The sequence below is a fragment of the Oncorhynchus gorbuscha genome, linkage group LG09 (genome assembly GCF_021184085.1).
Source record: "Oncorhynchus gorbuscha isolate QuinsamMale2020 ecotype Even-year linkage group LG09, OgorEven_v1.0, whole genome shotgun sequence".
Taxonomy (NCBI): domain Eukaryota; kingdom Metazoa; phylum Chordata; class Actinopteri; order Salmoniformes; family Salmonidae; genus Oncorhynchus; species Oncorhynchus gorbuscha.
Window position 1 is genome coordinate 81,852,586 of NC_060181.1, and position 13,870 is coordinate 81,866,455.

Genomic DNA, 13,870 nt, shown 5'->3' on the forward strand with positions numbered 1-13,870 from the left:
GGCCCTACAAATGATCCAGTTGAATCTATTAAATTAAAATGACCGTCATACTTGCCTGTGGTCATGTAACTTTGAACCAACGTACGTTTAAAACGTGCTATGTTAATATGAAACATTTTGATAGGTTCAGTTCATGCTATTGCAAATGCAAGACTGGTCCCTGCGGCTATAGCTTACTAATTACTAGGTTAGTAGACCTACATACTGTCGAGAACCCAAGGCATTACATGTAATTAAGAAGGCATTCTACCTTATCCTAAGGGTTCTTAGCTATAAGCACCACTTACCAGTGGGACCATTTGAACTACAATCCCTATGCTCTGTTTTAAATTTAGAAACGTGTAACGGCGTTCTTCGTTTGTAGAAAGAGAGTCGGACCGAAATGCAGTGTGGTGGTTACTCATGACTTTAATGACAAAAGCGACACATGAAATAACTATACAAATACAAAACAACAAACGGAACGTGAAACCTAATTACAGCCTATCTGGTGAAACTACACAGAGACAGGAACAATCACCCACGAAATACACAGTGAAACCCAGGCTACCTAAATACGGTTCCCCATCAGAGACAACAAGAATCACCTGACTCTGATTGAGAACCGCCTCAGGCAGCCAAGCCTATACTAGACACACCCCTAATCAACCACAATCCCAATGCCTACAAAAACCCCAATAAGACAATTACAATAACCCCATGTCACACCCTGGCCTGAACAAATAATAAAGAAGACACAAAATACTAAGACCAAGGCGTGACAGAACCCCCCCCCCCCTCCCCCTAAGGTGCGGACTCCCGGACGCACCTCAAAACCATAGGGAGGGTCCGGGTGGGCGTCTGTCCATGGTGGCGGTTCCGGCTCGGAGCCTTTCTCCTCTCCTGCGCTACCGGAGTCTCCTGTCTGTCTCCTGTCTGTTCAGTATTTTATACTGGGTGACTTTCACTTTTACTTGAGTCATTTTCTATTAAGGTGTCTTTAGTTTTACTCAAGTATGACACGTGGATGCTTTTCCACCAACGCAATATTGAATGATAAAGAAACGGCTCGCTCACCATGGTAGCCTATGCGCGCGATGCGCTTTTTCCTTTTCGGCGATTATCAACAACACGTCGACTCACGTCCACTTCATTCCAGTATTTACAGACACTGTAGCAAACTGTATAGTCCAATCATATTTAAGTTAATTTCCTTAGAAAGATAAATGCCACATGATTCTCCACCCATACATAGGCAGCCTAGTGTATTTCATTGAGACCAAACATAGAGTATACGCGCTCTTGGTCTCGCACACCCAATTTGAAGAGGGGAGGTAGGCTCCTTAACTTGAAGCAGTGCGTTCTGAGTGTGTGAATAATGCGACAGAGACGTGCTTTAAATACAATAGGCAGGCCTAAGATAACGCATACAAAGCAGAAAGACTACCGGTTCCATTATACTGGAAAATATGGGTTAATCTGTGGACATCGGAGGGTTGGAGTTAAGAACTGAATGAATGGTGGATTGGCCGCGGAGGGTGAAAACAAATAGGAATATGTGTATAAGTATGTAACTACAGTTACCATCGATGTGAGCGAAATAGCTGTAAGTAGCAGTATAAATATTGTTATATGTTAGTTTACTCCACTTAGGGTATGGGTGGTAGGGTTGTGGTGGTAGGGGGTCAATCCTGCAGGAATGCTGCCCTCTACTACCTACATACAGTAGGTTTCTGCAAAACACTACAGTAAATACTACAGTATACTACTAATGTCAGCAAAAAACAATACAGTAAATACTACAGTATGCTACGAATGCCAGCAAAAACAATACAGTAAATACTACAGTATACCACCAATGAGTGCCAAAACACTACAGTAAATAACACAAGGCGACAGGTAGCCTAGCGTTTAGCCAGTAACTGAAAGATTGCTGGTTAGAATACCCGATGACCAAGGCACTTAAACCTTTTACAGCACATTTTACTGCACCTAAAAATAAAACTACAGTAGCCTTTGCGGAGTCCCTAACCACTGGATGTCCGGTTTTCAGGGGAAATTGAAACTTCAGCATTTTGACGCTAACAAGGCAACACTCCATCTTAACTCGTCCACATTTCCCTGGATTGAAAAGAACCTCTCCCGGCAGTATTTTTTCTTCTGGTCAAGACAAGTATGTAAGGGTTCTAGTTTCAGGCATTTATTTGACACCTGTTACGTTAGGTTAATACTACAGTAAAAAAAACACTAGGCTACAGCGAATACTATATAATATAAATATAGTAATACTACAGTATTTATACCATAGTATACTATAGTATTTTTCACGTGGGTGGAGAGCACAAAAAAAACAATTTTGCTGCATTGCACCTGTCCAAACAAACACTTGTAGGCGAATGTAGGTTAGTTAAGACCTCACCTGAACTGAAACGTTTCATTTTATAATGACTATATAATTTAATGAATTTTCCATCATAAAATTATTTTGAATGTTTGTAACAAGTTACAGTATGAAATCAATAAATATAGTCTAACCGCAATTAGTAGCAAAAACTGCTTGTAGTTTAGGCGATCCTATGAGTGGTAACCACTATAATAATGCTATCGCGTTGGGAATGGCAGTGGTCTTAGTCGTTTGTTACGTCTTCGTCGGGAATCCCCTTCTCATAATCATTATGGGACACCGCAGTGCATGTTTCACACAACCACCATCAGAAAAGTATAACGTTTCTGTAAAGATTGCAACAGAAACCCTCTCTTACCTGAGAATTGCACTACAGCAAGTGGTGGCTTGGTGTGTCGTGAGAGTGGCTGGTGGTGGAGCCTGTGCAGTCCGTCTCTTGGCGCGCCTCTGTGGCGTGTGATCACAGCTGTGGCATCAACAGCCCGGTTCCGCGCAGCAGCCGGGTGCTCCGGTGTGTAGGGGGCGTGGTCACAGTTTCGGGGAGCCAGCTGGGGCAGCTTCTCTGCTATCTGCTGAACCCTATTTAGGGTTTCATTTATCCAGTGGCAATGTACCGTGATATTGAATGTCCTAATAATATCCAATTGACTCAATAAGTCATACCGCAGTATCACATGATTTGTTCATATGTCTCTCTGTGTGTGTGTTAAAAGCGTGAGGAAGAAGTGTTCCAGATGTAGGTGCAGATTGTGATATCGTACCCTACTTCTGCCCTTAGCTGTTACGGGATGCAATTATAGCGTTACAATTATATAATCACAATTATAGATTATAGCGTTACAATTATATAATCACAATTATAGATTATAGCGTTACAATTATATAATCACAATTATATAATTACACAGAACACTGAATTATAGGATACATTTTTTTGTGAACAACTGTTTTCATTGGACCAATTTAAAAAATATGTATAAAATGCCTTGTTTTTAAAGAAAATAGGCAAGTCAGTTAATTAAGAACAAATTCTTATTTACAACGACGGCCAAGGAACAGTGGGTTAACAGCCTTGTTCAGGGACAGAACGAAATGTATTTCCTTGGCAGCTCAGAGATTCGATCTTGCAACGTTTCGGTTACTGGCCCAACGCTTTAACCACTAGTCTACTAGACTACAAACGCACCCCTGTCGGGCCAACACCATGCCCGACCTCCGTCAAAAACACAATATAAAACACAAACACATACAAATCAAATAATAACAATGAACAAACATTACAATCAAATAAAAAAGTACATACAAGATTGTTTACCACTATATCACCACCAATGAATTATAGGATCTTTGTGGATAAAAAAAAAGTTATTGATCCTTTATCATAGCCTAGTGATGATCCACTATCGTTAATTTCCAGAAAATCTCGAATACCTCTCACCGCCAGGTGGCAGTCAATATAATCTACTACTTTCACTTGCAGTCGTTGTGGGTGTGTCTTGGTTTACAGAGTCGCTTTCTTTGATTATCTCCATCTCGGTGACAGATAATCAGAAAGAACAGACTCGGTGAAGAACCTTGTCGAAAGTGGATCATTTTGCTTTTAAAGCAATGGAGGAGTACAATTCCGGAGAGGAGGTAGATTGTGCATTAAGCTAGATACAAATGTATTATTTCAGACTTTGACACTGATTTTAAACGGCCGAGTTAGCTAGATGAATGGTCAGCTAGCTAGATAACGTTAGCATGCATTGCATTGAGGGTGCTGGCTTTGAAAACGTATCTGACGAGTACATAAGTATTTAATTAAGTAGTCAAATGAAACTGACACGATAATATACACCTTTCAAACATTTGTCATGCAAATTATGTCATATTATTGAATGTGGGGAATTTGTAAGTTTAGCAGCTAGCTGGGTGTGGTCAAATCAATCAGACTGGACTGGGCAGGACTTGATTAGTAGCGCGCTAGCATCTATCAACATTCAGCATAGGCATATCTACAGTATTATACAGATAAAACCTTCGTCTGTCCCCATAGGGTTTTACATGGAACCCGAAATGGTTCTCCTATGTGGACAGACGAAGAACCGTTTTATGTTCTAGATAGAAAAAAAAGGTACTAAGAGTTTAAATATGTAACGTTGAATCTACTTAGTTATAAATCTTCCAGTAGCAGGCTGCAGTACACATTTTCTCTGTGCAAGTTATTCTGAAGATCCTATCAACAGTTAGCTATGAGTTTATTGCAGCAGTCCTTCCTCCCGGGGCTTGCCTGAAAGGATTTGATATCCAGGTCTTGACAGCTGTAGTGTTGACTAAGTTCTCACAGAGTGGACTGTCTGTCTGTCTGTGTACCCTAATTTGTTGTGCAAGGAAAAAGTAGGTCAGCTACTTTTGTGTGAATGAATGCTCAACACTCAACAGCACAAGCTTTTTGTTTTGAGTTGTATCATAACAAAGTAATCCACACTTTGTGTTAAATGTTTTTCATAATTATTATTTTTATATATCTTTTTATATATCGTTTGGAATCACAGGTGTCCTTCAACGCAGATGAGGCCAGTGTCTCAGTTAAAGAGGTAAAGGGATATTTGAAACATGTTTGTCAGCAGTGTTATTTCTTGGATGGTAAAGATGATCAAAAACACTGATTATCCCTTCATATATGCTTGACTGTGTTGTCTTCCTTGCTGACTGTCTGGTGTCTGTGTCTCAGTGTATTGAAGCCATCATTGGAGGACTAGATTACAACCAGAACAAAGTGAACCAGTGGACTGCCAGCATCGTGGAGCACTCTCTCACCCAACTGGTCAAGCAAGGGAGACCATTCAAGTTCATAGGTATGATTGTAAGGATGTTATAACACAAGGAATTTATGGTATTACAAGAGTCACTCGACAATTAGTCACATCAAAGTGGTGAGAAAACATACAGTACCAGTCAAAAGTTTGGACACATCTACTCATTCCAGGGTTTTTCTTTATTTTTACTGTTTTCTACGTTGTAGAATAATAGTGAAGACATCAAAACTATGAAATAACACATGGAATCATGTAGTAACCAAAAAAGTGTTTAATAAATCAAAATGTATTGCTCAGCGTATGTGGTAACTCCTCCAAGACTGTTGGAAAAGCATTCCTCATGAAGCTGGTTGAGAGAATGATAAGAGTGTGCAAAGCTGTCATCAAGGCAAAGGTGGTTACTTTGAAGAATTTCAATTATAAAATATATTTTGATTTGTTGAACACTTTTTTTGGATTCTACATGATTCCATATGTGTTATTTCATAGTTTGAATGTCTTCACTATTATTCTATAATGTAGAAAATAGTAAAAATAAGAAAAGCCCTTGAATGAGCAGAGGTGTGAACTTTTGACTGGTACTGTAGATGCAGTAAAAGTTGAAGTTGTTTGTATCCCTTAGAACAGTGGTCACCAAGCAGCTGAGTGAGCATACATTTAAATAATTCACTTTTTATTTTACTGCGCTAATGGTGCCTGCATCCGATGGTCAGTCTCAGAGGAGGGAGAGAGCAGCAGACTGAGGGTCCGTTTCTCAACATCCCTCCGCTCTCCCTTTCCTCCACTGACACTGACCAAAAAGGGACACCGTCTTCCAGCTGATCCCGAAACCCGAGTCGCACCGCATTATTTCTGCCTCATGCACAAATTCATGTTGATACTCCTATGAACAGAGAAAGTGAAATATTCCTCGATATTAAAAAAGACCCAAGCCGCTAATAACAACAACACAAGCCTATAGATACACTTTCCTACTCATTCATTACTGCTGCAGGGATTGTTGTAGCGTTGAGTGTAAATAGGAAGAACGCACATTTTATGGGTTATAAAAGTGTTGACTACAAAGTGTTGGCAGTACTGAGTAAGAACTTAAAACATGAACTCAGTCATAAAAACAGCAGCTCTTTGCTGTATTAGTCATGGTTTTAAACATATTGAAATTTCACAGTATCAATTTTGCCATAGCTTTCTTTATGCCTGCTACGTTACTGCGGACTCGGTCATCTGAGTAATTTGATTGGCCAACGGTGATGTAGTGCACTTAATTTCCTCTCCAGGCCCACCGGGAAGGCAGAGTTTGTACCTTCAGACACATGAAATGGCAACAGTTTGCACAGGACAGCTGAATTGGCTCCACCTACCGCCAACAGACCAATACATAATATAAAAAAATAGGAACACAAGGCTTTATCATTGGGTTTTTTACAGAAATGTTTGGCGATCGACTGGAAATGCCTTGGAGATCGACAAGTCGATCGCGATCGACCGGTTGGTGGCCACTGCCTTAGAAGTAGGCTACTCTACTCCACCCTTAACAAGCTGGATGATGGGCCCTGTGTGTGCTCCCGGTCGCAAAGTGCTGTAGAATAGCAGTATGATAGAGGTATATCTATATGAAAGCCTTTGTGACCAGGAGAAAAGCCCTGTGCATGACAGAATGCCTACAGCAGGAAATGTATCTTCAACATGGTCTTGTGTTCCAGTGAACTGTGCCATCATGCAGAAGAGTGGTGCTGGTCTCCACACGGCCAACTCCTGCTACTGGGACACTGCTACTGATGGTGAGAGAGATGAAACCCCCATGCATACTGTACTAACCTTTGAACAGCCATTTGCTTTTGTTGTGCTAATGAACAGTGTATTACGTTTTGGCTTATTCAGAAGGGTGCAACAAAGTATGGTCCGACCGATATGGACCTTTTTAGCGCTGTATCGGTATCGGCGATAATTCTACCAATAACCAATATTTAATAAATAGGATAGGGAAAAAAGAGAATCTTATGCTTATCTGAACATTGTTTCATTTAAGGTTGTCCCCGACTACAAAAAATCTTTGGTCGACCGAGTCTGTTCTTTTGACCAATCGATTGGTTGAAATTTTAAAACGTATATTTTTCCATATATAGACATATCCTATGTGTTTTAATCAAATCCACTATATGCACTGAGCTTGTCTGATTCTTTAAGGGAACTGTTTGATGAAATCATTAAGACACAAATGACTAGAGTCCGACCGCAATTGATTTGATTGTGCCGCCTGGCTCAGACTTGCTGCGTTTTGTAAAAAACCCAATAAAAACAGTGAGTGACTGTGTGACTAGCACCCGTTCTCTCTCTCCTCCCTGCTGCAGAGACCACCGCAGAACATCATTGTGTGCAGCGCTGTCCGTGTTGCTGAAGCTGCAACATGATTAGACATTTGACTGAAAAGTGATGTTGACGAAATCCCTGGTTTGTTTAGTCAAAACATTCCCTATTCCCTCAGCCCTTGCTCTCTTTAGGTGACACATGTATGCATCACATGCCAGTGGCCAATAGGGCCTGACCTATAGCATATCATAATCACATCAATAAATTGGTTATACACAAACTCTGAACATTGTAACACGTGACAGCAAAACGGATGCAGAGGGCGTGACAAATAAACTGCAAACTGGAATGTTTACTGGTTACGCTGGAGGTAAAGTGGAAGCCAGATGTGTGGAGTACATGTGACTAGTTGTGGAAAACACTGGAGATCAAGAAAAAGAAGGTAAGGAGCAAGCTCTGTCTGCATATTAAGTCTGTGTGTGCCATACAGGTGCTGTTAGATTACAATATCATTTTTCTGACCATTTGGAACAATGTAAACGAGTTATAAGCGTTCCAGAGAGCCGGTTATAAGCGTTCCAGAGAGCCGGTTATAAGCGTTCCAGAGAGCCGGTTATAAGCGTTCCAGAGAGCCGGTTATAAGCGTTCCAGAGAGCCGGTTATAAGCGTTCCAGAGAGCTAGTTGGAACGTTTTTTTGTGACTGCTTTATTACAACAGTCTCATTCATCCGTAAAATGGAACGGTTTAGGCCTATTTATTATTTACTCAAATTAGTCTTTGGTCGCTTTATTTTATTTAGCATTTCACATCATGAATGACTCGTATGCTGTGTGATGACATGACCAAGTAAATGATTGATTGATACAGTAGCCTGTATAACTATTGAAATACAGGCCTGAGTAAGTTATGGTATTAAGACTTAACAGGATGCGCTCTTAGGTCTGCAGCTTGATGGTGGTTATACAAGGCTGCTATACTAAGACCACTAATGATAATGACATTACTTATTATTATAATAACAATAAGGAGATAAAGGAAAAAGGAAAGTTATTTTTATTATAAATATTTCTGACAATTTGGAACAATGTAAACAACACAATGTATGATAAATAATACCAGAAAGGCTGGTTAACGAGAGGAAAAAGTGTAAAGCCTTTATTACAGCAAAGATGAAAAATAGCAGAATTTGTGAAACGGAAGCAGGATCTTTCTTATTTCTGTAGATATACAGTACCAGTCAAAAGTTTGGACACATCTACTCATTCCAGGGTTGTTCTGTATTTTTACTATTTTCTGACCTCAACCCAATTGTGATGGTTTTGGATGAGTTGGACCGCAGAGTGAAGGAAAAGTGGCCAACAAGTGCGCAGCATATGTAGGAACTCCTTCAATACCTTTGGAAAAGCATTCCTCATAAAGCTGGTTGAGAGAATGCCAAGAGTGTGCAAAGCTGTCATCAAGGCAAAGGGTGGCGACTTTGAAGGATCTCAAATGTAAAATATATTTATACACTTTTTTGGTTACTACATGATTCCATGTGTTATTTCATAGTTTTGATGTCTTCGCTATTATTCTACAATGTAGAAAATAGTACAAATAAAATCCCTTGAATGAGTAGGTGTGTCCAAACTTTTGACTGGTTCTGTATATAGATTTATAATGCCAGTCACATTTAACAGTTAGGCTGTTTGCTATTATGCACCGAGCAACATGGTCTGGAATAATGCGCCAATTCAACAGCGCACTGATGTGTTTCAGAACCGCAGACAGTTACCACCATCCAACGTGGCAGAAAGTGCATTTGTTATAAAATATTCACATTTTTATTTGTTGTGCCATTGTTTCATAATATAACCATATCAAATTTCAGTAGCACATGTCTTAGACTGCCATCTCATCGGCCTCCAGAATGGATCAGTCCACTCAGACAGGAGCCAATCAGTCTTGTACAACATGATTATACTTTATTTTATTTTATTGCTACTGCTTGACTAAATAAGTCTTGGTCGTCCAACAGCCTATCGACCAAACAATCGACCAGTCGACTAAATGGAGTCAGCCCTAGTTTCATTATTGTCACAATGTAAGAAATCAACATTTGAAGCATATTTCTTGGACAATTGCTCTTTGGGATGGCAATTTATGAGAACTCTGTGTGGAAAAATGACCCTTTTTCATTTTCTCGCTGTAAAACAGTATGTTGGCAGATATATTGGTACATTTTGTCCCCCAATTGGTATTGGGCCCTCAAAAAACATTGGTAATAATAGAAAAGTATTGTACTGTACATACATGATTCCCTGTTATTTTCTGGAAAAAGGAATCTGGTCATTTTCTGTTTCTATCTGCGTATGTTTTGAAATGTTGCTCTCCACTGAAGAAGCCACACGTTGGAATGTATTTTGTGTGTCCAAATTGGTTCTGATGTGTTGAATATGATTGGTTGAGATCTAGTGGGTTGACCTGATTGTTCTTTGTGGTGTCCTCCCACAGGAAGCTGCACGGTCAGGTGGGAGAACCGCACCATGTACTGTGTGGTGAGTGTTTTCGCCGTGGCCTTGACCTGTTAACGTGCCCCCCCCCCTCTCGCACTGAGCTGAACACAACCTGGCATGCACCAGCACCACCAAGCCTCGAAGATCCAAGCTGATTACCCATGCAAATAAATGTCTGTTGTACAACATCTTTCAACCCCACACTCTCTAACTTTGACCACTCCCAATGGGAACCATAGGATGGGAAATTGTGACGTTGCTATAAGTGGTGGATACATAGTGTTGTCTGTGTGTAAATGTAAATAGACCAGTAGTTCTAGAGATATGCTCAGCATGGACTTAGAGAATGGAACTAACCACACTGGACATGTGGAATATTAATTACTAAATTAAATACATCCCATTTACAGTTTCAATAGTGTGTCGTAGTTGAACCACTATAAAAAAATAATAATAATTGGAGTCTCAAAGCAGAGGTCAGGTTTAATACATTCCTAACAGAGTGCAGAGAGAGACATTGGAGGTTCCGTTGGAGCATTGCAGGTTTATGACGGTGTACTTTCTCTTTAAGAATGTGTATTATATTTATTCTAAGATCATTCCCTCTGGATTGTTGAAGTTGTAGCTCTCCTGCATGTTGTATCACATTTACCTCACTAGCCCTTATATCATTTGTGATATTAAATGGACTGAAAATGCTCATGACACTACAAGTATGACTTGTGACTGACCGTGTTTGTACATTGACCTTTGTCATGAAATGTATTATTTAACTATCGGCACATGATTTCCTGGTGTTTAATTGAGTCTCACCAGTAAAACAGGTTGACAGAATAGCTAATGAGGTTTAGGATGGGGTGAATAAAGTGCAACTGCTGGTTTCTTACCTTCCACACATTCCTGTAGATAAGGGGGTTGTGGTAGTTGAGGTTAGTAGTTATGGTAATTCTCTTTTGTTGTTACAAATTGTCTATTTGCTGCATTGTTGTTGTAATACATTCTATGTACCTGATGGGATTTTAAAATAAGGAATTAGGATGCTTACTAATCACAGATTTTTAAAACGAGCACTGCAAATCTTCTTTAAGCCTTTAATGTCTAAACATAGACTCACCTCATCTATTAAAACTCACATGACTAGCTTGTCCCAGAGTTTATTCATTTTTCATTAAGGAAAATGATAAGCATGAAAAGAGGCCAACACATGAATCTGTCTATACAGGTCTGATGAAGCAGGGCTATCCTGAGTCTGTGTACAGGTCTGATGAAGCAGGGCTATCCTGAGTCTGTACAGGTCTGATGAAGCAGGGCTATCCTGAGTGTGCACAGGTCTGATGAAGCAAGGCTATCCTGAGTCTGTGTACAGGTCTGATGAAGCAGGGCTATCCTGAGTGTGCACAGGTCTGATGAAGCAAGGCTATCCTGAGTCTGTGTACAGGTCTGATGAAACAAGGCTATCCTGAGTCTGCCTGTACAGGTCTGATGAAACAAGGCTATCCCGAGTCTGTCTGTACAGGTCTGATGAAACAAGGCTATCCTGAGTCTGTGTACAGGTCTGATGAAGCAAGGCTATCCCGAGTCTGCCTGTACAGGTCTGGTGAAGCAAGGCTATCCTGAGCTTGATGATGAGTCTGCCTCTACAGGTCTGATGAAGCAAGGCTATCCTGAGCCTGTGTACAGGTCTGATGAAACAAGGCTATCCTGAGCCTGTGTACAGGTCTGATGAAACAAGGCTATCCTGAGCCTGTGTACAGGTCTGATGAAACAAGGCTATCCTGAGCCTGTGTACAGGTCTGATGAAACAAGGCTATCCTGAGCCTGTGTACAGGTCTGATGAAGCAAGGCTATCCTGAGTCTGTGTACAGGTCTGATGAAACAAGGCTATCCCGAGTCTGTGTACAGGTCTGATGAAACAAGGCTATCCCGAGTCTGCCTGTACAGGTCTGATGAAACAAGGCTATCCTGAACCTGATGATGAGTCTGCCTGTACAGGTCTGATGAAGCAAGGCTATCCTGAACCTGATGATGAGTCTGCCTGTACAGGTCTGATGAAACAAGGCTATCCTGAGTCTGTGTACAGGTCTGATGAAACAAGGCTATCCTGAGTCTGTGTACAGGTCTGATGAAGCAAGGCTATCCCGAGTCTGCCTGTACAGGTCTGATGAAGCAAGGCTATCCTGAGCCTGATGATGAGTCTGCCTCTACAGGTCTGATGAAGCAAGGCTATCCTGAGCCTGTGTACAGGTCTGATGAAGCAAGGCTATCCCGACTCTGCCTGTACATGTCTGATGAAGCAAGGCTATCCCGAGTCTGCCTGTACAGGTCTGATGAAGCAAGGCTATCCCGAGTCTGCCTCTACAGGTCTGATGAAGCAAGGCTATCCTGAGCCTGTGTACAGGTCTGATGAAGCAAGGCTATCCCGACTCTGCCTGTACATGTCTGATGAAGCAAGGCTATCCTGAGCCTGATGATGAGTCTGCCTCTACAGGTCTGATGAAGCAAGGCTATCCTGAGCCTAATGATGAGTGAGGTTATGGCTGGTGAAACACAGATCAATTACTTCAACGATGGAGAGTCGTAGAAACTAGAGGAATATTCTTGGCTGGATTCCATTGTCAAAACTTGCTACCTCTCCTTGTTTTGGGGGGGTATCAGTACATTTGATATTTTTTGCAACTTTTACTTCACTATATTCCTAAAGAAAGTAATTTACTTTTCACTCATATATTTTCCCTGACACACAAAAGTACTTGAGCTTAGCAGGACAGGAAAATGGTCCAATTCACACACTTGTCAAGAGAACATGCCTGGCCATCCCTACTGCCTCTTATCTACAGGACTTTCTAAACACACATGCTTTGTTTGTGAACTATGTCTGAGTGTTGGAATGTGCCCCTGGCTATCCATAAAAGAAATAAGAACATTTTGCTTTCTGGTTTGCTTAATATGAACAATTTGAAATTATTTATACTTTTACTTTTGATTCTTAAGTATATTTTTGCAATTTCATTTACTTTTGATACTTAGTATATTGAAAACCAAATACTTTTAGACTTTTATTCAATTAGTATTTTACTGATAATTGGGTACTTTTTCCACCACTGTCATCCTTTCTGTTCTTGATGGATGAGATTTACACAGTCAGTCGTGTTTCTGTATTGTTCCACTAGGGGTCAGTATAAGTCAGTATATGGGGTCTGATGATGACAAAACAATCACTCAATAAGTCACATAAATATAAATGTACTTCACATATTGTTTGAATTTCATCTTTTAATAATCATATCCTCTCTGAAATTGATTCACAATACTGTGTGTGTGTTCATTAGATTTTTATAGATATCAAAAATTCTGTTTGGCTTCAAAGATTGTCTTTTTTAATAAAAACTATATGAAGCATTCATATGATACTAAATGTCATCAAGCCCTGTGCAACTGCATTGCAAAAGAAGAGCTAGTGCAAATAAAGACATATAAAATAAATATACAACACACATTAATACATGTAAGATTCAAGCTATACAAAGACACTTTTTACCATGACAAATATTAAACACATTTCAAATAGATATTGTGCAAGTCTGTGTGTATATTTCCATACATAATGAAACACCAGACAGACTCAGAGACATACAATAGCACAGCATGAATGAGCAAAACACATAGACATCCAATCAAAGCATCTCACTGGCGCCACATCAACAACAGCTGCTGCTGACTATTGCCCTTACAAAGCTGAACCAAAGCGTGCTGGAAACGTGCAAAAGTGTGAGACGGAGAGTGAGTGGTAAGGCTGAAGCAACCGACTGCAGACAAAAGTCAAGAAGTGAAGTCGGGGGAGGTGCATCTGCTACAGTCGAAAGTCGGACACTGATGTGGC

General features: G+C 40.4%; 3 protein-coding genes across 7 annotated transcripts in view; 2 read left to right on the top strand and 1 right to left on the bottom strand.

Moving 5' to 3' along the window:
• The window catches only part of LOC124044148 (synaptotagmin-like protein 5), an 89,808-nt gene extending 86,960 nt beyond the window's left edge, over positions 1-2,848 (bottom strand). For all 3 annotated transcript variants that reach the window (XM_046363637.1, XM_046363638.1, XM_046363636.1), the window contains exon 1: positions 2,742-2,848. The gene's annotated coding sequence lies outside the window, so the exon portion shown is untranslated. The remainder of the gene's footprint in view (positions 1-2,741) is intronic.
• LOC124044151 (cystathionine beta-synthase-like) overlaps positions 1-13,870 on the top strand; it is an 882,911-nt gene that overhangs the window by 601,211 nt on the left and 267,830 nt on the right. The gene's annotated exons all lie outside the window — the stretch shown is intronic.
• LOC124044166 (dynein light chain Tctex-type 1-like) lies at positions 3,883-13,391 on the top strand. Of its 3 annotated transcripts, none has more exons than XR_006840441.1 (6): positions 3,883-4,018; positions 4,921-4,962; positions 5,100-5,223; positions 6,888-6,965; positions 7,536-7,635; positions 9,989-13,391. XR_006840441.1 is itself a non-coding variant. In XM_046363668.1 (5 exons), exons 1-5 carry the CDS (start codon positions 3,992-3,994, stop codon positions 10,063-10,065), a joined length of 348 nt encoding a protein of 115 aa, XP_046219624.1. In that variant the 5' UTR covers positions 3,883-3,991; the 3' UTR covers positions 10,066-13,391. The 3 variants fall into 3 exon arrangements, 1 of the variants encoding a protein (XP_046219624.1); XR_006840440.1 differs by lacking the exon at positions 7,536-7,635 and having other exon boundaries at positions 9,989-11,506; positions 12,071-13,391; XM_046363668.1 differs by lacking the exon at positions 7,536-7,635.

What these genes read in the sequence shown, in the direction of transcription:
- LOC124044166 (XM_046363668.1), top strand. Translation starts at nt 3,992, where the DNA reads ATGGAGGAGTACAATTCCGGAGAGGAG. An exon ending in AGTACAATTCCGGAGAGGAG is followed by an intron (nt 4,019 to 4,920) that starts GTAGATTGTGCA and finishes TTGGAATCACAG; the next exon opens with GTGTCCTTCAACGCAGATGA. An exon ending in GAGACCATTCAAGTTCATAG is followed by an intron (nt 5,224 to 6,887) that starts GTATGATTGTAA and finishes CTTGTGTTCCAG; the next exon opens with TGAACTGTGCCATCATGCAG.